Source organism: Pristiophorus japonicus, chromosome 15 (assembly GCF_044704955.1).
Source record: "Pristiophorus japonicus isolate sPriJap1 chromosome 15, sPriJap1.hap1, whole genome shotgun sequence".
NCBI lineage: Eukaryota > Metazoa > Chordata > Chondrichthyes > Pristiophoridae > Pristiophorus > Pristiophorus japonicus.
In genome coordinates, this window is record NC_091991.1 from 67,623,222 (window position 1) to 67,650,822 (window position 27,601).

At 43.5% G+C, this 27,601-nt stretch overlaps 1 protein-coding gene across 1 annotated transcript in view; it reads left to right on the forward strand.

Moving 5' to 3' along the window:
- sult4a1 (sulfotransferase family 4A, member 1) overlaps nt 1–27,601 on the forward strand; it is a 62,914-nt gene that overhangs the window by 30,346 nt on the left and 4,967 nt on the right. Inside the window, exons 2-6 of the mRNA XM_070901673.1 lie at nt 11,505–11,635; nt 12,906–12,986; nt 16,464–16,590; nt 20,020–20,114; nt 26,845–26,983. Coding sequence (XP_070757774.1) covers nt 11,505–11,635; nt 12,906–12,986; nt 16,464–16,590; nt 20,020–20,114; nt 26,845–26,983 — 573 coding nt within the window. The remainder of the gene's footprint in view (nt 1–11,504; nt 11,636–12,905; nt 12,987–16,463; nt 16,591–20,019; nt 20,115–26,844; nt 26,984–27,601) is intronic.

Consider the following 27,601-nt stretch of genomic DNA (forward strand, 5'->3'; position numbering starts at 1 on the left):
CAGCATGGATTTGTGAAAGGGAAATCATGCTTGACAAATCTTCTGGAATTTTTTGAGGATGTTTCCAGTAGAGTGGATAAGGGAGAACCAGTTGATGTGGTATATTTGGACTTTCAGAAGGCGTTCGACAAGGTCCCACACAAGAGATTGATGTGCAAAGTTAGAGCACATGGGATTGGGGGTAGTGTACTGACATGGATTGAGAACTGGTTGTCAGACAGGAAGCAAAGAGTAGGAGTAAATGGGTACTTTTCAGAATGGCAGGCAGTGACTAGTGGGGTACCGCAAGGTTCTGTGCTGGGGCCCCAGCTGTTTACACTGTACATTAATGATTTAGATGAGGGGATTAAATGTAGTATCTCCAAATTTGCGGATGACACTAAGTTGGGTGGCAGTGTGAGCTGCGAGGAGGATGCTGTGAGGCTGCAGAGCGACTTGGATAGGTTAGGTGAGTGGGCAAATGCATGGCAGATGAAGTATAATGTGGATAAATGTGAGGTTATCCACTTTGGTGGTAAAAACAGAGAGACAGACTATTATCTGAATGGTGACAGATTAGGAAAAGGGGAGGTGCAAAGAGACCTGGGTGTCATGGTACATCAGTCATTGAAGGTTGGCATGCAGGTGCAGCAGGCGGTTAAGAAAGCAAATGGCATGTTGGCCTTCATAGCAAGGGGATTTGAGTACAGGGGCAGGGAGGTGTTGCTACAGTTGTACAGGGCATTGGTGAGGCCACACCTGGAGTATTGTGTACAGTTTTGGTCTCCTAACCTGAGGAAGGACATTCTTGCTATTGAGGGAGTGCAGCAAAGGTTCACCAGACTGATTCCCGGGATGGCGGGACTGACCTATCAAGAAAGGCTGGATCAACTGGGCTTGTATTCACTGGAGTTCAGAAGAATGAGAGGGGACCTCATAGAAACATTTAAAATTCTGATGGGGTTAGACAGGTTAGATGCAGGAAGAATGTTCCCAATGTTGGGGAAGTCCAGAACCAGGGGTCACAGTCTAAGGATAAGGGGTAAGCCATTTAGGACCGAGATGCGGAGGAACTTCTTCACCCAGAGAGTGGTGAACCTGTGGAATTCTCTACCACAGAAAGTTGTTGAGGCCAATTCACTAAATATATTCAAAAAGGAGTTAGATGAGGTCCTTACTGCTAGGGGGATCAAGGGGTATGGCGAGAAAGCAGGAATGGGGTACTGAAGTTGAATGTTCAGCCATGAACTCATTGAATGGCGGTGCAGGCTAGAAGGGCCGAATGGCCTACTCCTGCACCTATTTTCTATGTTTCTATGTTTCTATGAATGCATTAACCAGTGTGCTAAAAATAGCAGAGAGAATTTTAATCTCCACCCTCCCCTCCTCTGCAATTGGCTTTAAAGGATTGGAACATTTTAATAAATTGATTGTTTGGCACAAGCTAAACGACAGCACATGCAAAAGTAAAATAGGATTAGATTTTCCTTCAAACATATAATCAACATTTTTACATTTGACATTAGCAAAAATGTTTCAGTCATAATTGAATCAAGCTCAGGCAGGAAAACGATGTAAAATGCAAGATTTATATCTGATAGCAGATCTTGTGTCGTGTTGCTCACAGAGAGTTAGATGTTACGCTGTTGACAGCACAGTTGAGATGCATAGTTGGGGAAGGGTGCATATTTCTACTGAAAGATCTTGAAAAGAAGTTTGTAAATCATCTCCCCAGAGACAATGAAGTGTTTAACAATTAGTTCCTGAAAACTCCTGTTTTCCTTATCCAATGCAGTCAAATAAATGAATAAAGACCACAGATAGATAAATAAATCTCTGCATGTAATAAGCTCTTTGATGTCCATCTGTTTAGGATGTGACTTTTTATTGTAAAAGTTAAAGGCGCAATTGTAATCCTCCCGCTCACTGGGAAAGGAGTGAAGAAGCAGTTAAAATGGAGCGGATCCATTTCTCGCTCCTTTCCCACTGATTGCCCATTTTAATGCTGCTGTTTTTATACTAAAATGAAGAGATCTTCTTTTGTTCCTTCTTGTTATGCTGTTGTCTCCTATTTGACTGTGTACCAGATCATGTAGTGGTAGACATTCTTAGAAAGTGGGACAAAAACACAGATGAGCCATCCAATGCAGTGAACGGAGTGATCCAAACACTTTCGTACTTGTCTGCTGCTCCCCCAGCCTGCTACCAGAATCTTCAGTCAACCCTGGCCTTTTAAAGGTCCCACTGCACTTTCTTAGGACCCCTGCTCAGCATTCTAGTGTCCTCCAATGAAAATTCAACTCAGCTGACCCAAGAAATGTTGACAGATTCAGAGTCGGAAAGTGTTCTGTTCTCTGGTAATGACTGCTCACCTTTACGATGCAGACGTACCTGAGATGGTATATTTTGGTTGAAATGTGATCCAAACAGAATCTGTTTTATATGGCAGCTGAGTGCATCACAAGTCAGTCTCCAGAATCCAATCAGCAAGCTCTTGTCCTTAGCGGTCCTGTGGTGTTTGTGTATCCCTTTATGCAGATAGTTTTGGTGAGCAGACCAATCCAGGAGGGGTGAGATGTGTGGGAGGTGGGGGAGGGAGTCTCCTCCATTCCTTGGTGATGTAGGAAGTACGAGAGCTCCATTTACCTTGCGATACAGTGGTAAGATATATCCGTGTTCCCTGCTAGTCTTGGTAGACTTACTATCATTGTTTTATGTTCAAAGGTTGTTCATAAAGTCTTTGATTTTTAGACTGCTGTAAAGACATCAGAGAAAATCAAATTATCTCTCTGACTTTGTAGAACTTTTCTGAATACACTCCGCTCCTTTTAAATTTGAGTTATTATGTTGATTCAAATTATTCTGAGGATAAAAAGCCTCCTGTTCTGCTTTATTTCCGGTGCTTAATTGGAATTACTTGGTAATTTGAATTATTGTGTGTGCAGCCTGTACAAATCTGGCAGGTGTTGCATGTTTTAAATTTATTTCAGTTGGGCAGATGTGAGCAGTCGATTGGTGTGTCCTGCCAAACTAAGCTCCTCTCTCCTGAAGCTCAACCCAGTGTGCAAGCAGTGTACAGAAAACCAAAAGATCTCATTTCCAGAATACTTGAAGTCAAACAACAGTAAAAATGAGATTTTCATTTCTTTTATTTGTTTGTTATTGACAAGCAATTGATGACAATATAAGCTATGACACATGTTTCATTCTTCTGTACAGCGGAGAGCACGTGATGGATACAGTACCTGCATTTACCCGGGATTTTCATACACATTGGTTCAGGTGTCAGATTTTTACTCACTTCATTTATTTCTTATGGGAGTAATATGAGTCAGAGAAAAGGGTTAATTCTTTCTGTCAGAATGAGTTGTGCGTCAGGAATAAATTGGAATCTTGCAGAACTGAGGTTCAAAATCCATCTTCCACAGAAGTACAGATGCAGAAATGCTGCAGGAAGAATTACATTTCACTTCAAATGTGTGCAGGACTGGGAGAGGAATGTTTTGCATATTATGGTTTATATTTATCCTCATTCAAATAAAATGAAAAATTGAATTGTGTTCTCCATGTTGTTTGTGAATGGAATGTATTTTCTGAACAAATCCCCCGCTCCATAAGCAGAATTGGTTGGTTCTAAGAGATGATGTAATGCTTTGGCTAATGGACCTACTGCAGTACAGCAATTTTCCTGATCTTCGACTTCAGTTATTTATAACCTTGATTTAATAGACCTGTTCAAAATTCCATCTTGTGCTGAAAGTACAGGTTGGGAATGTGTGTAAAGCTCACAGTATCCCTTTGCTGCAATGGCACAAATGCTGTCTGCATAGACACAGAGGAGCAGTAGGTCATGCCAATTACAGCATAGGTAGAAATGTTGGGGTAGTATTCTGCCTCTAGGGTTTATGCATGGTATAATAATTACAGCACTTCAGAATTTTCACTCATCCACAGTTTCAGAGTAAAAGGATAATGCAGATGAGATATAACAAAATTGGGCTTTAACTATGCACAAATCAAACTCCCCATCCCCCACAATTTTATTTTCTCCTAAATGCAACGACTTAGGCTGATGTAGTATCCTTCAAACACCATAGCCCCTTACTTTACCTGTGAACCTAGATGGATAGCTAGTGTCGGGAGGATATTTGATTCTGGCGAGAGGCGGTGTTACAGCTGAATATGATCTGTCTCTACCCAGGTGTCCTACATGAGCACATTTCAGCAGAGGTCACTAGAGAATGATTGTGATGGATCCTGGCTAATTGTTTTCAACTTTCCTAATTCAAGTGCAGTGAGGGCAATTAAAATTAGCCATACCCTCTGTTCTCAGAGTAGATAACTCAACATGTTTCACTTCTAAATTCAAATATTTCTACACTTTGTATCAGGTGTTTGAGCACAATGATTTTATTTTAAAATTTTACATTTTTAAATAAAGAAGTGGAGAGTGATTGCCTGCTTATGTTTTGGACCTTTCATGGGACCAGCCATCTTAAGTACAGACTGAAAAAATAAATGCTAAGAGATGAAAATGCTTACCGTTGTATTATTGGAGTACTGTTTCAGTTCTGCAGATGTGGTGACCTTGGGTACAACTGCACTCCAAATATAGAATTAACATAAGGGGAGAGATACATACACGTTGATGTGTCTAATGTAGTATCTTAAACATAATTAAAATAAAATCCTCTTTAGGAAGATAGTAATGAGATGAAGGCAACTTGATTAATGGAGAATGGTTGGTATGAACTGACATTCAACAGTTTTTAATCAGGAAATATCTTTCTTCTGGTTTTTAAATAGCGAATTATGACTCGATTACCCTGTGTGCTATTGTTGGTACACACCATACACTTGTAAGGCCCAATTTTGGCCATGGCTTGCATCAATTTTTTTGGAGTAAGTTATTTTTTCTGGCGTAAGTTTAAAAAATGAAATTTTTCCCAAAAAGTTTGCTCCAGAGTAAGTCAGTTAGGTACGATTTTTTTTTTAGTTCAAAATGGGGGCGTTCCCAGACACACGCCAGTTTTGGCCATTTATGTCACTTTGGCCAGCTAAAACTTACTCCAAATCGACTAAGGTCAGCGTATGTGGCCAGCTCTGAAAAACCTTGGCGCAAGTTAGTACATTTAAAGCACCAAGACTTGCAAAGCACAAAAATAAGCATTCAATAACAAATAAAAAATAGAAGGAAGCTGAGGACCTGCACCAAGACTTATAAAGGCCAAAAAGTAATAAGTAATCAATCAATAGCAAATAAAAAATAGAAGTCTTACCTTTATGCCAGAATTGCAGCCCCCCCCCCCGCATCAAAACACTCTCTCTTTCCCCCCCCCCCCTCGCATCAAAACACTCTCTCCTTTCCCCCCCCCCCACATCAGAACACTTATTCTCCCCTCTTTCTCCCCCCTCCCCCCCCACTTCCCCCTCCAAAAAACTCTCCTCCTTTTTCCCCCCCCCCCACAAATCAAAACTCTCCTCCCTAAACAAAACACAACCATCAATAAATAAAACATAAAACTGAAGTCCTACCTCAGCCCGGAAAGTCAGCGGGCCGGCTGGCCGGTGCGGGAGGCCACTCGGCCAGGGATAGGGTGCGGCGAACATCAGGTCCTGCTCACAGCCCGCAGGACATGCTGGGAGGGCGAGGAGCATGTGCACAGACTTCACTGCGCATGCGCACAGCTGCCGGCAATGTTTTCTGCGCTGTCCTGTTGCTCCGCCCCCCACTTCAATATCAACGCCATGCTGGGACACCGGAGACTCGGCAGAGCGGGCAGGATGGGCCACTTTTCTTTCGCGCCGTTTCCAGCGCGCAAAGTCGCCGCATTTAAGGTAAGTGCGCTGAAAAAAGGGGTTGAGGAAAATTAGGGCCATCGTTACTGCATTAAATCCACATTTTCTTTATACATACTACTAAAATCCAGATTAGTATTGTCTGCATTTTTAAAGGTTGCTGGAGGTTAAGCTTGTGTTCTGGTCGCATTTGCTATAGGGTGTATTATCTCTCCCTTGTACCTCAGTATATGCTGTATCTGTTTTGCTGAATATGGACTTGCTAAGATTCATGAGTGCTTTACTGTCTTTCTCAAAGTGATATGTTATACATAGGTTAATCAATGTGTGAGATTTCCAAAATAAACAAATTTGATTTGATTTAAAGGGACAACAACAATATTAACATCATCTGATTTTTAACACAATACATATTTTGTGAGAAATAATTTGGCGCTTGGCAATTCACTTTTCACTTGGATAGAATAAGACCACCTGGATTATTAAATAGACTTATGTGCCAGAATATGACAGAAACTGAAATGCTGGACCACTTTGTAGTTTGCAGCAAATGATGACTTCCATATTTGTTGGGTGTTATTGGAAGGAAGGGCTTGAACAACCCTGTGCCAGCACAGCCTTCGGCCGCCTGAGGAAAAGAGTGTTCGAAGATCAGGCCCTCAAATCTGGCACCAAGCTAGTGATACCCAGCTCAGAGATGTGGACCATATACAGTAGACATCTTAAATTGCTGGAGAAATACCACCAACAATGTCTCCATAAGATCCTGCAAATCCCTTGGGAGGACAGACGCACCAACATTAGTGTCCTCGATCAGGCCAACATCCCCAGCATCGAAGCACTGATCACACTTGACCAGCTCTGTTGGGCGGGCCACATTGTTCATGGTAAGATAGTTATGTACAGTAGTGTGAGATACATGACTGTTCACATGCCTGACACAAGACTCCCAAAGCAAGCGCTCTACTCTGAACTCCTACACGGCAAGTGAGCCCAAGTGAGCAGAGGAACCGTTTCAAGGACACCCTCAAAGCCTCCTTGATAAAATGCAACATCCCCACTGACACCTGGGAGTCCCTGGCCAAAGATCGTAGAGGAAATGCATTCGGGAGGGCGCTGAGCATCTCAAGTTTCGTCGCCGAGAGCATGCAGAAAGCAAGCGCAGGCAGCAGAAGGAGCATGCGGCAAACCAGTCTCCCCACCCACCCTTTCCTTCAACGACTATCTGTCCCACCTGTGGCAAAGACTGTGGCCTCAAGTTTCCACACGCGGCAAAACAGGCGCCCCTCCGAGCTGGGCGCCCGTTTTTCGCGCTGAAAACGGCGCCTGAAAAAAAACGCGCTATTCTCGAGCGCTTTGCAGCTCGATGTCTGCTTGGCGCGGCGCCCAGGGGGCAGAGCCTACCGCTCACGCCGATTTTGTAAGTAGGAGGGGGCGGGTACAATTTAAATGAGTTTTTTTCGTGCCGGCAACCCTGCGCATGCGCGTTGGAGCGTTCGCGCACGCGCAGTCTGAAGTAAACATTGGCACTCGGCCATTTTAAAAAGTGCTCCAGAAAAAATGAAAATTTGTTTATTGAACCCTTGCAAAGGCTTGCATTTTAATTTTCTTGATATTTCTGTGTGTGAGGGTGAGGGAGTGCATTCTGTAATTAAAGATAGACTGTGATAAACGGGACACATGCACTTGTTTGAGACTATTCAAATTCTTTGTAGCTGTTCAATTTTTAACATTGTTTAATAAAACCACATTGCCCTTCCATGATCAGCACTGAGGCTTCTTGCAGCTTTCTCCCCCTGCCGTCCGTCAGGCCCGACGGCAAACCGCTGCCTCAAGTAATGAGGCTTCTTGCAGCTTTCTCCCCCTGCCGTCCGTCAGGCCCGACGGCAAACCGCTGCCTGAAAGGCCTGCCTGAAGCACTTTCACACAGGTAGGAACATGGTTTATTTAATCTTTTCTTTGCTTATAAATTTTTATTCAGGTTGGATTTATTTGTATAAGTATAACTAAGGATTTATTGTAGAATTTAATGATTTCCCTTCCCCCCCCCCCCCCACCTCGTTCCCGATGCCTAATTTGTAACCTGATCTTTTAATATGTAGACAAGGTTTTTTCAAGCCTACAAAAATCTTCACTTGCTCCATTCTAAGTTAGTTTGGAGTACGTTTTCACTGTGGAAACTTTCAAATCAGGCGTCAGTGGCCGGACATGCCCCCTTTTGGAAAAAAAAATTCTGTTCAACAGTGAAACTGTTCTAAATGACTAGAACTGCAGAAAACTTAAATGTGGAGAATTCCGATTTCTAAGATACTCCGTTCTCCACCAGTTGCTCCTAAAAATCAGGAGCAAATCATGTGGAAACTTGGGGCCTGTAATTCCCGTATTGGACTGTTCAGTCACCTAAGAACTCACTTTTAAAGTGGAAGCAAGTCTTCCTCGATTTCAAGTGACTGCCAATGATGATGATGATGTTTATATAACATTTTTCACGTTGGAAATGTGTCTTCGAACATGCTACAGTGTGGCCAAGAACAGGTAGAAGGAATTAGAGGATGAGGCCAAAGGGTTGAAAGAGACTTTTTGAGAAGGCTTCGTCAGCAGCGAGGGAGAAGGTAAGACAGATGGATTTCCAGAGGGCAGTGAAATTGTGCCTGAATGAGAGGCCAGTAATGGTAGAGCAGAGAGGACTGTAAGCATGCACTGTACCAGTATCAGAGGGGTGAAGGGTGCAAGTAGGGACATGGGACTGAGGAAATCACTGAGGTAGGATGGGACAAGGCCAAGGAGATATCTGTCGGCAAAGGCAGGGATTTCATAATTGATAGTGAGTCAGTGTTTTGGAATTGAAGATTATCAGTTAATCTACATATATTCATAAAACTATATAATCAAATACAAGTGTGAGTGTGCATTAAACCTTGAAGGCATGATAGAATAATGTCTGATGATTCATTGGGACAAGAGAATGTGTAATTGTGATTCACTTTCTGTCATCATTCCCATTTTTAAACTGGATGTCTCCAGGCTGGCATTAGGGACACCATTAATCACTTAATTCAATCTTCCAAATGTATCCGAGAGCAGGAAGGGGTAATTCTATAGCACTGGATTCAGGGTACTATTGAAAAGAGGATTGCACAACAGTAAGTCAAGATTTTGCCAGGAAATAGCATGTTTCCCATTTTTCTCCCCCTTTTCCATGAGCCGTGCATTAGTTAGGGCCAAAAAGATGGGCAACTGCTGTGCTAGCAAGTCTCTGCCAGTGACCCCCTGGATCAGCCATGACACTGTCCTGCTCCCTTGCCCCTGCCCACAGAGCCATACTGGGCCTCTGCCTCCCAATAGAAGTACAGAAAGTCAGGAACATTTGGTCAAAGGGACACGTGTGTCCTGGCACTTTGGCACTGTGTTGCACTGCCCAACACAATTCTCTCCATAGGGAATTAGCATACGAGATCCCAAATAAAAATTAATGAATCTCTCTTTATATTCTGAATTTTTTTTCATGACGTATGTTTTTATTTTCAGGTCCAGACTCTTTACAATATTATTTTTCTCCACAACCTGCTTCAGGCTCCCCCTACCCTCTCATCACACACCCACTCTGCCTAATCTGTTCCCAGGCATCTGCTACCAGTCCTCAGAAACCTGACATTGGGAAATGTGCAGGAAAATTGAGTGAGGATGAATCTCACTCTGGATTTTCTCTCTCTCTCCCTGTGGGGACTCAACTAACCTCTTATGTCCTCCTCCATTGTTCCATAATTTGAGTGCTGAGCATGTAGGGTCTTGTCAGCATGAACTCACTCCCACTGCTACACATCCAGAAATGATGGCAACGATTTATTTTGATGTAATAATCCAAGATATTTTTGTCAACTGCTTGCATACAAGACAAGATGAAGGACCTTTTAGCAACTGTATTAACTGACTAGACAACAGGGCTTTGATATTAATGATCTATAAGCAGAGAAATGATTCATGCAGCAGATGACAGCAGGGACCTTGTATCTAACAGATAATAAACACCAGCAGAGCCCAGGAGGTCCTCTCTGTAGTGTTTCCTTCGTGTGTTTTTTTTCTAAGTCAGAATGTGTGTGCTGATATTCCCAAATGAATATTTGACAATCCTCTTGTGGCACTTCAACTCAAGCTGTATTAATTTAGACTTGTAATTGATACAAGTAATGGGACTTCAACCCTCTGACTCAGAGGCAAGAGTGCTATCACTGAGCCACGGCTAACACTGACATTATAATATATGTTAGTCCACTCCAGCTTTCCTGCCAGGCCAACCCATGTCAGAAGAGGCCAAAAAAGTTAAATATTTTTCTTTCCTTTTGTGGGACCAGGAGTAGCAGGAGTGCACCTTCGCTACTCTGCCCCACACAAAGCTTAGGCCTTCCCTGCCCCAGACTCCCCCTTTACCGAACACAAGATCCTCGCAAGACAGCCCCCCCCCCCACCAGAACCCAATTCTGCATTCTATCAGTGGGCAACTTCTGAACTGCGTGATTTCCAGCCAGGAAATTGGCCAGTGGGATTTCGGGCCTGGCCATTAAAATCGGCTACATCTCATCCTGCTTCAGGTGGGTGGGAAATTGTCATGTCAGTGCGGTTTCCTGATGGCATTAAAATCCAGGCCTCTGACTTTTTAAAAAGGGGAGGAGTACTGAATTAGGAAGTGCTTTCAATGCATTTCCCTTTTTTTATATTTATTATGGATTTCTTTTGACCTATGAAGCATCCGAAGAAGAGATATTTCAGGGTAGTTAAGAGGCCCTGAGTTGCTTTGAACTGGCATCAACTATAAGTTCTATCCATTGCAGCAACGGAATGGGAATCTACATCAATCACATTCCTGGTTGATAACCTGGAGCTGCTGTGCATTCCTTCAGCTGAGTACACAGCCTTGTTCATTTTTAATTATCCGTACAATATTTTATTTTCTCACTAGGTACCCCTGTTTCACGAGTCATTCACAACCAAGAGAATGGATGGACAATCTGCTCCGGTACCTCTGCTAGTACAGCCACAAGAAAATGTGGGAGAGGCCTTGGGATGGGCCTTTGATATTGTCCTTTCTTTCCTGAGGGGAACTTCCTTGCCTTCAGTCTGTGTTTTTAGTTTCCTTGTCCCAATGGCATGCTTAAATTGGTGACTTGTAACATTGGGATTTGCAAGTGTGATGTACTGGCCCATGGAATGGAAAACCAGCTAACACATCTAAAGAATAAAACTAAAGTTAAAAAAATATTTCTCATTAATACTAAAAAAAGTGATAACTCTTCATTATGTACAATGTCATACCATTTATCCTCTGTTGTATTCCTTTCTTTAAAAATAGTTTTTATTGAACAGAAAAGAAAAAGAGGGCACCACAGTAGATTGCGACTTCTATGCCACATAATGGCAGTACTTGGGTTCATGCCCACGATTTGCTGTGTTGTGTTGTGATCTTAAATGGATTGTTGCTGGGAGGTACTTCGCGAGGGGGAATCTGCGGGCAAGTCATCAGTTAATCAAATGGATACAGTTGCTAGTGGCTGACTGAAGAGCAGCATTAGAGAAGGTCTGGAAGCAGAACATTCAAACCACCATCTTGGTGCATGACCTAGAGAGACCCAATTAAGGAAAGGTATGAAGGTGTGCATCTGAATAACATGAATTAAATGATTAAAATTGACTCAAACATTGGATGCTAAGTTGCTGTGGTTTGTTGGCAGGAACAAGTCTCCTCCAGGAGTTGGTATATTTAGTGAACCAGGATGCTGACCCAGACGAGATTGGAATAATGAATATTGATGAGCAGCTACCAGTTCTGGAATACCCTCAGCCCGGCCTCGATATCATTAAGGTAATGTAGTTTAATTGAATATGTTTTTGTTCATCTCAGTATGTGGCACGTGCCAGTTTGAATCACTCGTGTGCAGCATTTTCTGATCACTACGATCTCCAGTTTAAAAAAAAAAATTGTACTGGGATGTGGGCATCGCTGGCAAGGCCAGCATTTATTGCCCATCCCCAATTGCCCTCGAGAAGATGGTGGTGAGCCACCTTCTTGAACCGCTGCGGTGCTTGTGGTGAAAGTACTCCCACAGTGCTGTTAGGGAGGGAGTTCCAGGATTTTGACCCAGCGATGAAGAAGGAACGGCGATATATTTCCAAGTCATGATGGTGTAACTCGGAGGGGAACTTGCAGGTGATGGTGCTCCCATGCGCCTGCTGCCCTTGTCCTTCTAGGTGGTAGAGGTCGCGGGTTTGGGAGCTACTGCCGAAGCCGTGGCGAGTTGCTACAGTGCATCTTGTAGATGGTACACACTGCAGCCACGGAGCACCGGTAGCGGAGGAAATGAATGTTGAAGGTAGTCGATGGGGTGCCAATCATGCGGGCTGTTTTGTCCTGGATGGTGTCGAGCTTCGAGTGTTGTTGGAGCTGCACTCATCCAGGCAAGTGCACAGTACTTAATCACTCTCCTGACTTGTGCCCTGTCGATGGTGGAAAGTCTTTGGGGAGTCAGGAGGTGAGACACTCTCCACAGAATACTCAGCCTCTGACCTGCTCTTGTTGCCACAGTATTTATGTGGCTGGTCCAGTTAAGTTTCTGGTCAATGGTGACCCCCAGGCTGTTGATGGTGGGGGATTCGACAATGGTAATGCCGTTGAATATCAAGGGGAGGTGGTTAGATACTCTCTTGTTGGAGCTGGTCATTGCCTGGCACTTGTGTTGCGAAAATGTTACTTCTGGAATTCAGCTTTTTTGTCCATGTTTCTTTCTACCTGGAAGATCTTTTGCTTTGTAAGTAAATCCCATCTTCTTTTTATCTCCTTTCTCCATCCCCCATCTTTTTCCTCTGCATCAGTCTTTCCCTTTCTCCTTTTGGTTGATGTGTCTTTCTTACACAATTGAACTTTCCTTCGTGCCTTTCTCTTTTTAGTGATTTGCTACAAGCAAGGGTAGGGAGGCCAACTGCGTAAAATGCCCTTATGTTTGGATACGGGTTCCTTGCTCTCAGTGAGAGAGACTGTGGATGAAGGAACAAGACCCAAAGGAGAGAATAACTTAAGAAACCTATTCAGGTTAGAAAGTAAGATTGCTGCAGATTGATTTTGTTTTTGTCTTTAGGAATTGACATCCCCTCGCCTCATTAAGAGTCACCTCCCTTATCGCTTCCTGCCCACAGACCTGCACAATGGACAGTCAAAGGTAAAATATTATCTGTGTCAAGTACTTTTAGTGACGATGCTGAAACTCTTCAGAAATTAATCATCATGGACCGTCTTCAGTTTTCATTGAAGTTATCAATTGTTTAATACTTATAGAAGTTCATAAATTTTGCAAATCAACTTTGCCGTTTGGATGTATATTCATAATTCATTCTCTTTGAATTTTCCTTCATATCTTTTTTTTCCTCTCCAGATAACAGTGGATTATTGTGGGCACAGGTGCTCATAATAAGATTAGAGGTTCATTGGCAGCAGCTCCCCATCACCTGTAGTCTTTAGACTATTAATCCATGTGCCTTTGTGCTACCCTTCACAGCCTACCAAGCCGTGCAACGTTCACTGTGTTGGATTCAGCATTGCTCAATCTTTTCCATGCTTTCCAGTAAAAGAATGAAGAGGTTGGGGCCATCAATCTATGGCTCTTCTGTGACATACCCGTTCTAACTGAGTGGGGAATGAAGTTGAATTAGGCCAGGAGCTGGTATATCTGGGATCCCGCCTTCCCAGAGAGTTTCTCCAGGCATAGTAGTGGATGGAGCCTCCGCTGCCTCAAACAAAATAATTGGCAAAGGAGGGGAGTGGCCATGGGGTGGGACTCCTCATTTTGGAATTCCAGTGCCCACCCACCTGCCAACATGCCATGTAGTACTAGGTGTACCCACCTGTCCAGTGGCAAATCTGGAACACACCATTGCAGCCTAGGACTGGGATGTGGTTTGGGCTGCTGAAGAAAAAATAACTTTTGAGGTACATTTCAGCCCTCTTATGAAGGGGGCTAAAGGGGCACCTGTGTCTTCTTTTCAAGGAGAGGTTATTGGCATGGCTCAATAAATTTTGTAGTCTCCTGGGGCAAGCGTGTACTAGAGATTTATCCCCAGTGCCACAGGCACCTTCCTGCTTTGTTTAAATTCTGACCTCCCCTGGCTGGTGGGGTCAATAGCAAAAGTTCATCCCAGCACTTCACCAGGAATTTGGGCCCACAGGCTTTCAGGTCTGTTATCCCCAAGTTATCTCGGCTCCCACAGAACAAGTGAAAGACTCCTATTAAAATAAAACTATTTTGGAGAACTATTGTCACTAAAGATTTTTTTTCCTTTTCATTTGGGGAAGTGCCTGATTCCATTTGGAGGCTGTCTACCATGGCTTAATTGAGCTGAGAAAGTCATTGTGAGGAATCAAAGGTGCAGTTTGTTGCAGCATTCTAGAGAGTAGCTCTTGTGTAAGGGATTGGTTGAGATTGTGGCCCTCAACAAATAAGAGAGTAGCTTTTTGTTAGGATACGGTTCTATAGTCATTGAAAGTCCTTGTCCCAGATGATCGTCTTCATTTATGGCACCAATAGAGGAAAGCCTGCACTTTCGACTTCGTTGTAAGCCTGACTAGAATTAAGGTGGAATGTGATTGCTACTTGTCCAATGTGATGAAAAACAAGTAAAGATAGCCCTTAGAGCTTTGTCACGGGGATCACTGCTGCAGATGTTTCTGGAACTGCTACATGCTCCATTGGGGACCACAGTGCTACACAATGGACCTCCAATGTGTCGTGCATATTGTAATGTGTGCACCTGTGAGTATGCTCACCGGTTTGTAGAGCTGTTGAGCACGGCGCCTAAACTGGGCCGACGTCCGCCGCGCGGCCACTGCCATCGAGTCGCTAAAAACAGCGCTGGGCCCTGACTCTGTTAGGTGTGTCGAGGAGGCTCAAGCACATGGGGAGATCCCGTCCGAACTGACCCCCGTCCGGACGGAATTCCTCATCGGCGCCAAGCCCCGAAACCTTCCTCGGGAGCCAGTGCCTCACAACTTGAGCCGCCTCGGGGAAATCCCCTCCGTGCCTTTCAGTTCTGCGCGGAGGGGTTTCCTGTACGGGCTGCTCCTGCACACTCTCCACCTTGCCATCCTCGTCTGCCGTCCGGACACGCGATGGCGCACCATCTTGCCGACGGAGGAGGCGGGGGTCCCTGATGGAGTGCACTCTATGCGGGAGTCCTCCCACTATTTATTGGGGACTTGGCCTGGAGGGTGGTGCATGGAGCAGTCCTGTGCAATAAATTTTAAAGTCAGTTCATGGGCTCCCAGGCCGCCTGCAATTTCTGCGGTCTGGAAGAGTCTGTGTTCCATGTTTTTAATGGAATGTATGAGGTTGCAGCCCCTATTCCATTATTTAAGGGGGCTGCTCCTCAAATTCTGGTTGCACTTCAATCCCATACTCCTGATCTTTGGGCACCCTGTGCAGAGGGGAGTGGGTAGGTCCGAGGGCCTCCTCGTAGGACTGCTCCTGGGCACGGCCAAGGGTGCCATCAGTTGGTCCAGGCAGCGGGCGGTCGAGGGGGTTGTTCAGCCTGACTGCCTGCCTCTCTTCCGCGCCTACATCCGGGCCAGGGTGTCCCTAGAGATGGAGCACGCAGTGTCCACCGGTACGCTCGCGGCCTTCCACGAGAGGTGAGCGCCGGAGGGACTGGAGTGCATTATCACCCCCGGCAACCAAATTTTAATTTGATTTTATGTCTAAATGTTAATTTGCTTAATTTGCCGGTTTTAGCCAGGGGACACTTGTATAATTTGTGTTTTGGTGCCCTCAGGAAAAAAAATTTTAAAAAACAAGGGGGCGCCTGTAAAGTTTTTGGAGTGTGCGACCCCCCCCCCCCCCCCCCCCAATTTAATCAGGGTGCAATTGATGATTATTAGTTTATAACTAAAATAGTTGTAGAGCTGTTGGGAGTGGCTTAGCCATGTGATCAGCCATGATCTTATTGAATGGCGGTGCAGGCTCGAAGGGCAAGATGGTCTACTCCTGCTCCTAATTCTTATGTTCTTATGTGATGTTCACAAGACTCAATAAAACCCCAGCCAGTTGGGTTCATGGGATCCACGATGAGTCAGGTGGTTGTGAGTCTGGTGGATGAACTGGTAATGTGGAGTGTGATTGTTAATCTTTTGGCTAATAAACCAACCAGTTCTTAATAGCAATGTGTTGCTATGAATTCTTATAAAAGAACCCATGAAGCAAATACATTACATATATCACAAGAGGAGTCCTTGCCCAAGCTACCATTTACAGCACACTATTTGATATGGCCCTCCAATGCCTGCATTGTACCTTTAAATGTTGGGCCAGGGAACTGCAGATTCCCAGAGTGCAATGCCAAAGGTAATGGCTCCTGATCCTCCACCAAGCAAATCCTACCATGGCCCCACTACTGGAAAATGTTTTGAGCGGATTCTGCCCCAAATTCTAGTGGTAAGCGGCCAATCCACCTGCTCTTTTCCCTTCGTGCGGACCAAACTTCAGGACTGATGTTTCATTTTCAATGTGATTTTATTTTTATAAAGAAACCTTGTACCTGTTTATCTTTTTAAGACTGGGATAAAGTGGCAAGTTACAAACCAACATTTTCTTTTTAGTTTCCATCCCCAAAGATGTACGTAGATTTGTTGTTCAACTTTCTCTCCGCAGGTTATATGCATGGCCAGAAATCCCAAAGACTTGGTGGTGTCTTACTACCAATTTCATCGTTCTTTACGCACAATGAGCTACAGAGGAACATTCCAGGAATTCTGTCGGCGGTTCATGAATGATAAGTGTAAGTGTCAGAATTACTTCAATAAATCACTCTTCCACTTTTAGCCTGTGCAACAAATAGAAGATGCTCAAAAGGGTTTTCAATCAGGCAGCTGCATAATGTGCTGTTCAGCGGAGACATAGAACACGGATTTAAACTTGCAAAACAGACATGGTAGCCTATACTTTACAATCAGTCGCACTCGATTTTTGGGAGAAGGTAGACATAACCAAAAAGGGACAAAGCCCCCTAAATGTCTGATCTACACCTGTTTACTTCTAGTTTTGAAAAAGGTAGGAACTTAACTTTAATATGCCAATGAAGCCTCGATTATTTTACTTGGATACTATTTTCCAGTATCCCTGCCCAAATAATCATGTTATCTACCCATTAAAAGTGAGCATCCAGGATTAAGTTGCATACAGAAGTGGAATTTAAGATTCTCGCCTGAAGATTGTTTGTATTGTCAGACTATCTTTTTTTTTTTGCTTTTTTGTTGTTATCTCTTCGTGATCAAGAAATATTATGGTAATTATTGTGAGACAGCCATATTTTGCCAATGACACAAATAGTGGTACAGAGCATTTCCCCATAGCAAACCCCCGGACTTATGATGTTTGAAGGAACAGCAGGTCAGACTGTACCTGAGGCACCTGACAGCTATTGGCAGCTGCAATGAAGTGCCCATCCTGACCAGGGCGGCTACAGCTAAAGTTTCTAACTGCTGATTGGAACAATGCTATGGTTAGATACCAGTGTAAAATGAGTCTTATAATAAAGACTGCAACAGCAGACAGCACAATAAACTAATGCAATAAAAATAGCGCAGAAGCTGCAATATGAAAGGTCAAATAAACGACCAACGTGGCAATCTGTCAGTCACAGCTTTAAGAATCAAAGTGCTATAGCCCACAGCTTGGAAACGCAGGTGTGCACATTTAAATGGGTGAGCACTGTTACAGGAATTGAGTCCAAGAACTTTGCGGAATTCATTGTGGGATATTTCAACAAGCCCTCATTTAAGCAATTTTTAATCAGGCACTCTGTGTATGCCTCCAAAAACACTTTAAAAATTGGATTGTGGTATTCGGTGTCTCGCCAATTGAATGCTTGGTAATTGCACAGGGAAATGGCAGAGGCTTTGAACAAATATTTTGTATCGGTCTTCACAGTAGAAGACACTAAAAATATCCCAATAGTGGATAATCAAGGGGATAATACGGAAGGAGGAACTTAAAAACAATCACTATCACTAATGAGGTTGTACTCGGTAAAATAATGGGATAAAGGCGGACAAGTCCCCTGGACCTGATGGCTTGCATGCTAGGGTCTTAAAAGAAGTGGCTGCAGAGATAGTGGATGCATTGGTTGTAATCTACAAAATTCCCTGGATTCAGGGGAGGTCCCAGCGGATTGGAAAACCGCAAAATTAATGCCCCTTTTTAAAAAAGGAGGCAGACAGAAAGTAGGAAACTATAGACCAGTTAGCCTAACATCTGTCGTTGGTAAAATGTTGGAGTCCATTATTAAGGAAGCAGTAGCAGGACACTTGGAAAAGCATAATTCAGTCAAGCAGAGTCAGCATGGTTTTATGAAAGGGAAATCATGTTTGACATATTTACTGGAGTTTTTTGAGGATGTAACGAGCAGGGTGGACAAGAGGGAACCAGTGGATGTGTATTTGGATTTCCAGAAGGCATTCGATAAGGTGCCACATGAAAGGTTACTGCGCAAGATAAAAGTTCATGGGGTTGGGGTAATATATTACCATGGATAGAGAATTGGCTAACGAACAGAAAACAGAGAGTCGGGATAAATGGCAAACAGTAACTAGTGGGGTGCCGCAGCCTCAACTATTTACAATCTATATTAATGACTTGGATGAAGGGACTGAGTGTAATGTAACCAAATTTGCTGATAATATAAAGACGGGTGGGTAAGCAAATTGTGAGGAGTACACAACAAATCTGCAAAGGGATATAGACAGGCTAAGTAAGTGGGCAAAAATTTGGCAGATGGAGTATAATGTGGGAAAATGTGAGGTTATCCACCTTGGCAGAAATAATAGAAAAACAAATTTCTATTTAAATGGAGAAAAATTGCAAAGTGCTGCAGTACAGAGGGACCTGGAGGTCCTTGTGCATGAAACACAAAAAGTTAGTATGCAGGTACAGCAAGTAATTAGGAAGGCAAATGGAATGTTGGCCTTTGTTGCAAGGGAGATGGAGTATAAAAGCAGAGAAGTCCTGCTATAATTGTACAGTATATTGGTGAGGCCACGCCTAGAATATTATGTTCAGTTTTGGTCTCTGTATTTAAGGAAGGATATACTTGCATTGGAGGCAGTTCAGAGAAGGTTGATTCCTGAGATGAGGGGGTTGACTTATGAAGATAGGTCGAGTAGATTGGGCCTATGTTCATTGGAGTTCAGAAGAATGAGAGGTGATCTTATCGAAACATATAAGATAATGAGGGGTCTGGACAAGGTGGATGCAGAGAGGATATTCCCACTCATAGGGGAAACTAGAACCAGGGGGCACAGTCTCAGAATAAGGGGCCGCCTATTTAAAACTGAGATGAGGAGGAATTTCTTCTCTGCGGGTTGTAAATCTGTGGAATTCTCTGCCCCAGAGAGCTGTGGAGGCTGGATAATTGAATATATTTAAGATGGAGATAGAAAGATTTTTGAGCGATAAGGGAATAAAGGGTTATGACAAGTGGGCAGGGAAGTGGAGCTAAGTCCATGATCAGATCAGCCATCATCTTATTAAATGCCAGAGCAGGCTTGAAGGGCCAAATGGCCTCCGCCTGCTCCTATTTCTTATGCTCTTATGCACAAGATGCCTGCACAGAATTTGTGGGTGTGCTGCACCTCTGCAGAATCGTCTATTAATTTGATAGAGTAGCCTGGAAATAATACAGTTAAAAAAAAACATAGGGATGCTTAAGTTTGTATCAAATTTCTCTGACCAGTGTATTATTGGACTTGCTAACCCATGGTAAATACCTCCACTAAACAAAAGACACAGGAATTCAATGCACATGTATTAAATGCTTGAAGATAATTAAGCACAGCATAATTTTTAGGCTGGATTCATGAGCAGCCACAGGAAGTTTTGATTTCAATTTTGTTGGTCATAATATTACAAGAAAAACACTGCATAGATTGTAAATTTATTGCTAGCTTCTTTCAGTCATTGCTTTATTTACCTACCTGGAGTTAGCTCTGAGATTTCTAACTTGTCTTTCAGAAATATGAAATGCTGAATGTTAAATACTACAGAGTGGAATCAAAGACTTGCCAATAAAATATTTATTTTAAAATAAACTACAATGTTGTAATCTTTCTTTCTGCAGATTCGTTGGTACAGAATTGCCCCGGAGGTCATTAAATGTTTAAATCTGATAATGCAAGTTTCCAAGTTGCTAACATATCTGTCACTCTTGCAGTGGGTTATGGTTCATGGTTTGAGCACGTTCAAGAATTCTGGGAACATCGTATGGACTCCAATGTCCTCTTCCTGTTGTATGAAGATATGCATAAGGTAAGTCTTGTGTGGGTCACTCCTTTGGCTGGGATGGGATTAACTGAACAATATGAGCAAAGCAAATTGATTTTAACAGTGTAAGGTGTTCATATATAGGTGTGTCTGGCTTTTTTAGCCTATCTGCCCACCTTTAAGTAACAAAAGAATCTAAAGAAGAGCGAAATGAGACAGTTATTTGGCTCATGCATGTCCTTCGCTTAATGCATTTCAGAAATGACTACAGGGAAAGCAAAGTAATTAGACTCCATGATGTTTTTCATAAGTATGACATTATGGGGGCAAAATTGCCCCTTGTCCCGATTGGGGTCGGTAACCTTCTGGGGCCGGCACTTCCTGTGGGCTGCTGCGAACTCTGCAAATTTTTACTTCAGGCCACTGGGGAGAGTTTCAGCCGGGCCTGCGGCCTGGCACCCAAGAGCGGGTGTCAGGCTGCCCGTTGGCAGCCCAGCTGAAACTGTAGGCATTATTGTCCGTCCGACCAGGCAGTCGGCCAACAATAAAAAAAAATGCAGTCGCCAGCAGCGTGACCTCCCCATTAAGGGCAGACGTGCCGCCCAGCCACAGACTGCTTCCGCTGGGGAAAGCTGTCAGTGGCACTGACCGGCGGCGGCACCACTCCCACGGGGCATTTCCATGCAGGGGTCATCACCGGTCGGTAAGGGGTCGGCGCATGCCCGATGTGGTGGGAAAACAGGCAGTGCGGAAACTCATTCCCGCTTCTGGCCCGGGTGTAATTTCGGTTGGGTCGGCCCATCATTCTGCCCCCAGTCGGTAAGACCTGTCCGCTTCATTCCCGTCTCTTAGAGGTGGTAACGGAACTTATAAAGGGAGGTAATTTTGGCCCCATGTTATTTAAAAAAAAAAAGAAGTTTTTTCCTTTTAATACCCTTTCATAAATTGTGAGTGTTAATTATGTTTAAACCTGAAAATAGCCTCACATCCCATAACATCCCAGCAGGATGCACTTGGACTTGAACAGTGGGGGCATTAGCTGTGTTCATGCAAGTCCTTGTTCGAAATGAAACCGGTGCGATGGTGATGTGACAATCACCAGGTGCACCTGTCTGCTGTGCTTTTCATTTATAAACTCTGCCACCTGCTGGCAGGGATTTTGTATGACACCATTACTGTGCCCAGATATCGGCCACGATTTTCCCTACTGGGTCAGGAGAGAGGCGGGCGACTTCGAGTACTCCCGGTTGCAGCCCGCGTTGTTGAAGTGATTTCGCCTTGATGGGGGTGGTTCAGCCTGCCCCACGAGGTTCTCAGCCAATTAAAAGGAAGCGGGTTTGATGATGTCATTTGATGCTTCATCAGCCTGTTTCCTTAATGGGACCATGCCCACATTCATTTTGACAGTTGTGCTGTCAGTTCTGCAGCATTGAGGTGCTGCAAACACTGACGAGCACTGCACAAAGGTGCCCGGCTACACCCAGGCTCTCCCATGACTCCCTCCATATGCCTATGGAGGGAGTCAAAACACGCAAGGAGGTTCTCTTCCCTTCCAATGGGCAGAAGACACCTCCAGGATACCAACGCAGCCTGGTTGCATAATGTACAGGAGGGCACAAGCAGGGAATTCATCAGGAGGAGCTGGCTGCAGTTGCGCAAACCTTTCAACAATCTCAGTAGATCACAAACCTTTACTGCAAAGCTACACTCAACCTCATCATGCTGTGGCACTCATCACATCACTATCACTCTGCCTTCCCTACCCTTCTCCTGCACATCCTTACTCACACCAACTTACCTTGCACCTCCACCCGGCCCTCTATCTATATTATCACTTCCCCATCTCACTAGCCACCCCTCATACTCATAAGAACATAAGAAATCGGAGCAGAAGCAGACCATTTGGCCCCTCGAGCCTGCTCCACCATTCAATAAGATCATGGCTGATCTGATCATGGACTCAGCTCCACTCCCCTGCCCGCTCCCCATAACCCTTTACTCCCTTATCGCTCAAAAATCTGTCTATCTCCGCCTTAAATATATTCAATGACCCAGCCTCCACAGCTCTCTGGGCCAGAGAATTCCATAGATTTACCACCCTCAGAGAAGAAATTGCTTGTCTCAAGTTTTAAATGGGCCGCCCCTTATTCTAAGATCATGTCCCCTAGTTTTAGTTTCCCCTGTGAGTGGAAATATCCTCTCTGCTTCCACCTTGTCGAGCTCCCTTTATCAATGACTGTAGCCAGAATCTTATACGTTTCAATAAGATCACCTCTCATTCTTCTGAACTCCAATGAGTATAGGCCCAACCTACTCAACTTATCCTCATAGGTCAACCCCCTCATCTCCAGAATCAACCTTGTGAACCTTCTCTGAGCAACCTCCAATGCAAGTATATCCTTTCTTAAATACGGAGACCACAACGGTATGCAGTACTCGAGGTGTGGCCTTACCAATACCTTGTACAGTTGTAGCAGGACTTCTCTGCTTTTACACTCTATCCCCCTTGCAATAAAGGCCAACATTCCATTTGCTGCCTTGTTTACTTGCTGTACCTGCATACTAACTTTTTGTGTTTCATGCACAAGGCCCCCAGGTCTCTCTGTACTGTAGCACTTTGCAATTTTTCTCCATTTAAATTATAATTTGCTTTTCTATTATTTCTGCCAAAGTGGATAATCTCACATTTTCCCACATTATACTCCATCTGCCAAATTTTTGCCCACTCACTTAGCCTGTCTATATCCCTTTGCATATTTTTGTGTCCTCCTCACAATTTTCCCACCCATCTTTGTATCATCAGCAAACTTGGCTACATTACACTTGGTCCCTTCATCCAAGTCATTAATACAGATTGTAAATAGTTGAGGCCCCAGCCACTAGTCACTGTTTGCCAACCGGAAAATGACCCATTTATCCCGACTCTCTGTTTTCTGTTAGTTAGCCAATCCTCTATCCATGCTAATATATTACCCCCAACCTTGTGAGCATTTATCTTGTGCAGTAACCTCTTATGTGGCACCTTATCAAATGCCTTCTGGAAATCCAAATACACCACATCCACTGGTTCCCCCTTATCCACTCTGCTCGTTACATCCTCAAAGAAATTTGTCAAACATGATTTCCCTTTCATAAAACCATGCTAACTCTGCTTGATTGAAACATGCTTTTCCAAATGTCCCGCTACTGCGTCCTTAATAATGGACTCCAGCGTTTTTCCAACGATAGATGTTAGGCTAACTGGTCTATAGTTTCTTACTTTTTGTCTGCCTCCTTTTTTAAACAGAGGCATTACATTTGCGGTTTTCCAATCTGCTGGAACTGTCCCAGAATCCAAGGAACTTTGGTAGATTACAGCCAATGCATCCACTATCTCTACAGCCACTTCTTTTAAGAACCTAGCATGCAAGCCATCAGGTCCAGGGGACTTGTCCGCCTTTAGACCCATTATTTTACCTAGTATTACTTGATTAGTGATAGTATTATCCTCCCTGTAGCCCCTTGATGATCCTTTTCCAATCATATCAACTAACATACAAGGGCAGGTACCTAGTTCTTTTAGCCAATGTTTATGTAGTTTCTACTGATGTGTTGTCAAACATTGAACTCTTTACTTTGAACACTGTGTTCTTGAACAGATTTGTGTGCACCTTTTGGAAGTGGCTTAGTGAGTTGTAGTGAATGGTGAGGCATAAGGGTTATCTGAACAATGGTGATGAGTGTGAAAGGAATGGCTTGGGCATTGCAGGGATGCTTTATGGTCCTGGTGTAGCGTGGTACCAACCTGGCGCATCATGTGGCAGCCAGGGTGTACAGCATCATGTGAAGTAAATGTGGCCATGGTGAGGCCATCCCTGGCCTTTTGGGCAGTAATGTGGTTATGTGCTGATGCCCTGTGTCTTGTGCAACATCAGGTGATTGCAGAGAAGGTTGATGTTTTTGGTGATGCTGGTGTGCCTGGTGATAGTGTTGGGGCTGATCGTGATGGGATTCTGAGCACCAAGGTGAAATTTTTTCAAGGGCACCGATGCTGCTGGAATAGATGGCAGGTGAGGTTGAGATGACAGAAGCGATCTGTCAATGGTGAGAGAGGTTGCTCAAAGGAGGTGACAGTGGACAGAGAGATTCATCCAAACACTTCCAACCTTCCTAAAGCTGAGAAGTGAATTCCAAATCCTGAAGGGTCCAACATTGTAAATTGAACAGCTGTGAAATGGTAGCTTTTATACCACTTTTTTAGCTGTCACCTTTTCACAGTAATGGAGAGTTGTTGAAAACCCGACATACGTACCTGACCTGATGCCAGAGCAACGTGAAAGTTGTCAAAAAGTTTGAAAAATGGTTAGCAGCTGGTAAAATACTGCTTAAATACCATTAAACACCCTCTTATGTATTTGAATGGGCTCACCTGGCGCTTAGTGTCAGGTCTGCAAAGCGCAGGCAGAGCCGTCGCTTGGAAAACTGACAACGAGGCGGGTTTAGAGCGGAATCCTGCCCCACTGTCAATCTTTTAGATTTTGACAGCAGACCTGCCTCTGAGCGCCGGCAAAATCTCAGCCCTAGTGTGGCTCTCTACTCATCAGCAGCCTTTTTGACCCCGCTATTATTTCAAGATTTCTTTCCTTTCTGGGTGATTAATTTTTATAAAATGTTGCTTATTGGGAAGCAAACCTGTTTCATTCAGCAAATGAACTCATAAATGCCACAACAGTGCCACTTGTAGCCTAATCACGTGTAACACAAACTGATTATGCATTGTTGTCTGCCAAAGCAAAAACAATGAATTGAACACATACACAAAATAAGAATTGGTGTAGTTCTCTAATGGAACAGAGTGAAATTGCGAATTGTGCCTTGTAACACTGTGTGTTACGCTATATGTATGTAATCTGTTATTTCTAAGTAAATACTTCCACCTGGAGATATGCAATAGCAATGTGAGTTGACTTATCTTCTGTCTTTTTTTCCCTCTTTCCCCATGAGGAAGGACCATAACTTGGTGGCCTAAAAGAGATCAACAACTCCAGGCACAGGGAATTGCAGGGAGAAAGTTACCTCATGTGGCAAAATAAAACAGCGAGCTAAGCTACTGTGCTTCCAAGGCTACAGTACTGTACACTTAACTGGACCAGCCACTTAAATACAGTGGCTAGGCTGAGTATTCTGCAGTGAGTGTCTCACTTCCTGACTCCCCAAAGCCTTTCCACCATCTGCAACGAGTGTGATGGAATACTCTCCACTTGTCTGGATGAGTGCAGCTCCAACAACACTCAAGACACTTGACACTATCCAGGACAAAGTAGCCCACTTGATCAGCACCCCATCCACCACCTTAAGCATCCACTTTCACCCCAATACCAGGTGAAGAATGGAATTGTATGTGACCTGCAACTTCTGTTTTCTTGGATGTAGAAAATGGGGAGTGGGTGGATGTGTGATAAGAAAATAAGAAATAGGAGCCTGCTACGCCATTCGATAAGATCATGGCTGATCTTCTACCACAACTCCACCTTCTCGCACTATCCCCATATCCCTTAATTCCCAAAAATGTATCAATCTCTGTCTTAAATATATTCAATGACTGAGCATCCACAGCTCTCTGGGGTAGAGAATTCCAAAGGTTTACAACTCTTGTATGTGAAGAAATTTCTCCTCATCTCAGTCCTAAATGGCCGACCCCTTATTCTGAGACTGACCCCGTGTTCTAGATTTTCCAGCCAAGGGAAACATTTTCTCAGCATTAACCCTGTCAAGCCCCTTAAGAATTTTATATGTTTTGATTAGATCATCTCTCACGGTTCCAAACTCTAGGGAATATAGCCAAGTCTACTGAATCTCTCCTCATAGGGCAATCCCCATCCCAAATACTGCAACAGTGCAGTTAGTGAACCCTACCCCATCCTAAATATTACAGTAGTTAATAACTCCCCATGTACATTAATACACACTCTCCCTATCCCTTTAGTCAATTTTAGTCAACCCAGGCGGATTCTAGTGTAACTTTTCAAGGCAGGAGTTCAAATTACCACTAACCTACTCTATCCTATTGAAATGTTTTAAATTACAAATGAAAGAAATCTGAACTAAAGCCAAAATACACAGATGAGTCAGCATCTGTAAAGAGTTCAACACTTCATTACAATGGATTCCGAATAGGAACTTGTTAATCATGTCATCAGGTGGGCAAGACAGGAACAATATCAGTTTGCCACGTCTCTAGTTACAGCAGACTCTGAACTCCGGCAACCTTACTAATGAAATATGGAACTTAAGACTAATGCAAGAAGGGAAAGGGTTGAAAGCAGCTGCTTTAGGAGTTACTAAGACAGACATTTGGGAAGGGGGAAAATCATAGAGCTTAAAATAATGTGTACCCTTATGGGAAGATAATATGCCTCAAATAAATCTAGCTGTGTTCCACCAGCATGCCACACTATATCCATCAATGTAACAATGTACACCAATTCTCAGTCCAGCAGTGAAAATACATTTTTAGCTTCAATTTGTGCTGGTTCCTGTTGGGCAAGGACCATTCAAAATATTCAAGTACATGGAAAGGATGATATCAGTAGTTTACGTACACCAAACAAACATGAAACCTAGATGTTTGTTTCCCAGTTTTTGATGGTGACTTGACTCAACTGCCCTTTGTCAGCTGACATATTGGGCTGATATTAGGAGAGATGCCATGTACCTCATGGCAATTTGTAGCATAATTTGGCAGCAATTTTCTTGATGATCTCCAGTTAAGGCTGTCTTTTTGTCTTGGCGGAAGAATCTTGCAGGCACTGTGGAGCTCTTGGTGCGGTTCCTAGGAGTGTCATATGACAAGACTCAAATGGAGGCTATAATTGAACATTGCCATCAGCTCATGGACCAATGCTGTAATGCAGAAGCACTTCCCATTGGAAGAGGTGAGTGCTGAGAAAAGTAGATGGTAGCATCTTTTGACTGCAATATGACAATGGAGGCTGTATTGAAGCAATTAGTGTTACAGAGTAGGGCTATCGTGAACTTGGAAGGTGCATTAATGTACAACTTAGTTTAAAATCTCATTCACTGCAGATATACTAAATGCTGGTTATCTTGAAACACATGTCATTGTACCTGTGAATCTATTAAACTTATGAAGGTAGAAAGAGGCAAATACCCATCTTTAGATGGCTTCCATAGAATACTTCACGTTTCTAAGATATAGGAGATAGTCATGAGAATAAATTAACTGAAACAGATATGCACTTCTTACTATTAGAAACATTATATAAAGCATTGTAAACTGAATTATATGCTTCTAAAATGCATTATCAAGGTGAATATTTGCTCTGAAATAATTCCCACTGTATTTACTCCACTATGATTTTCAACTTTCTCTTGTCAAAAGAGCAGGCTAGAGACTCTATAACCAGCTGCTAGGATGCACACAAGAGAAGCGTACAATGACACTCTATCTGATTTTTTTCCTGCCTCGGTACAAGTAAGCTCCCAACCACAGCTCACCACGTTGGAGCAGTTACGATTGGGATTTACAGGTT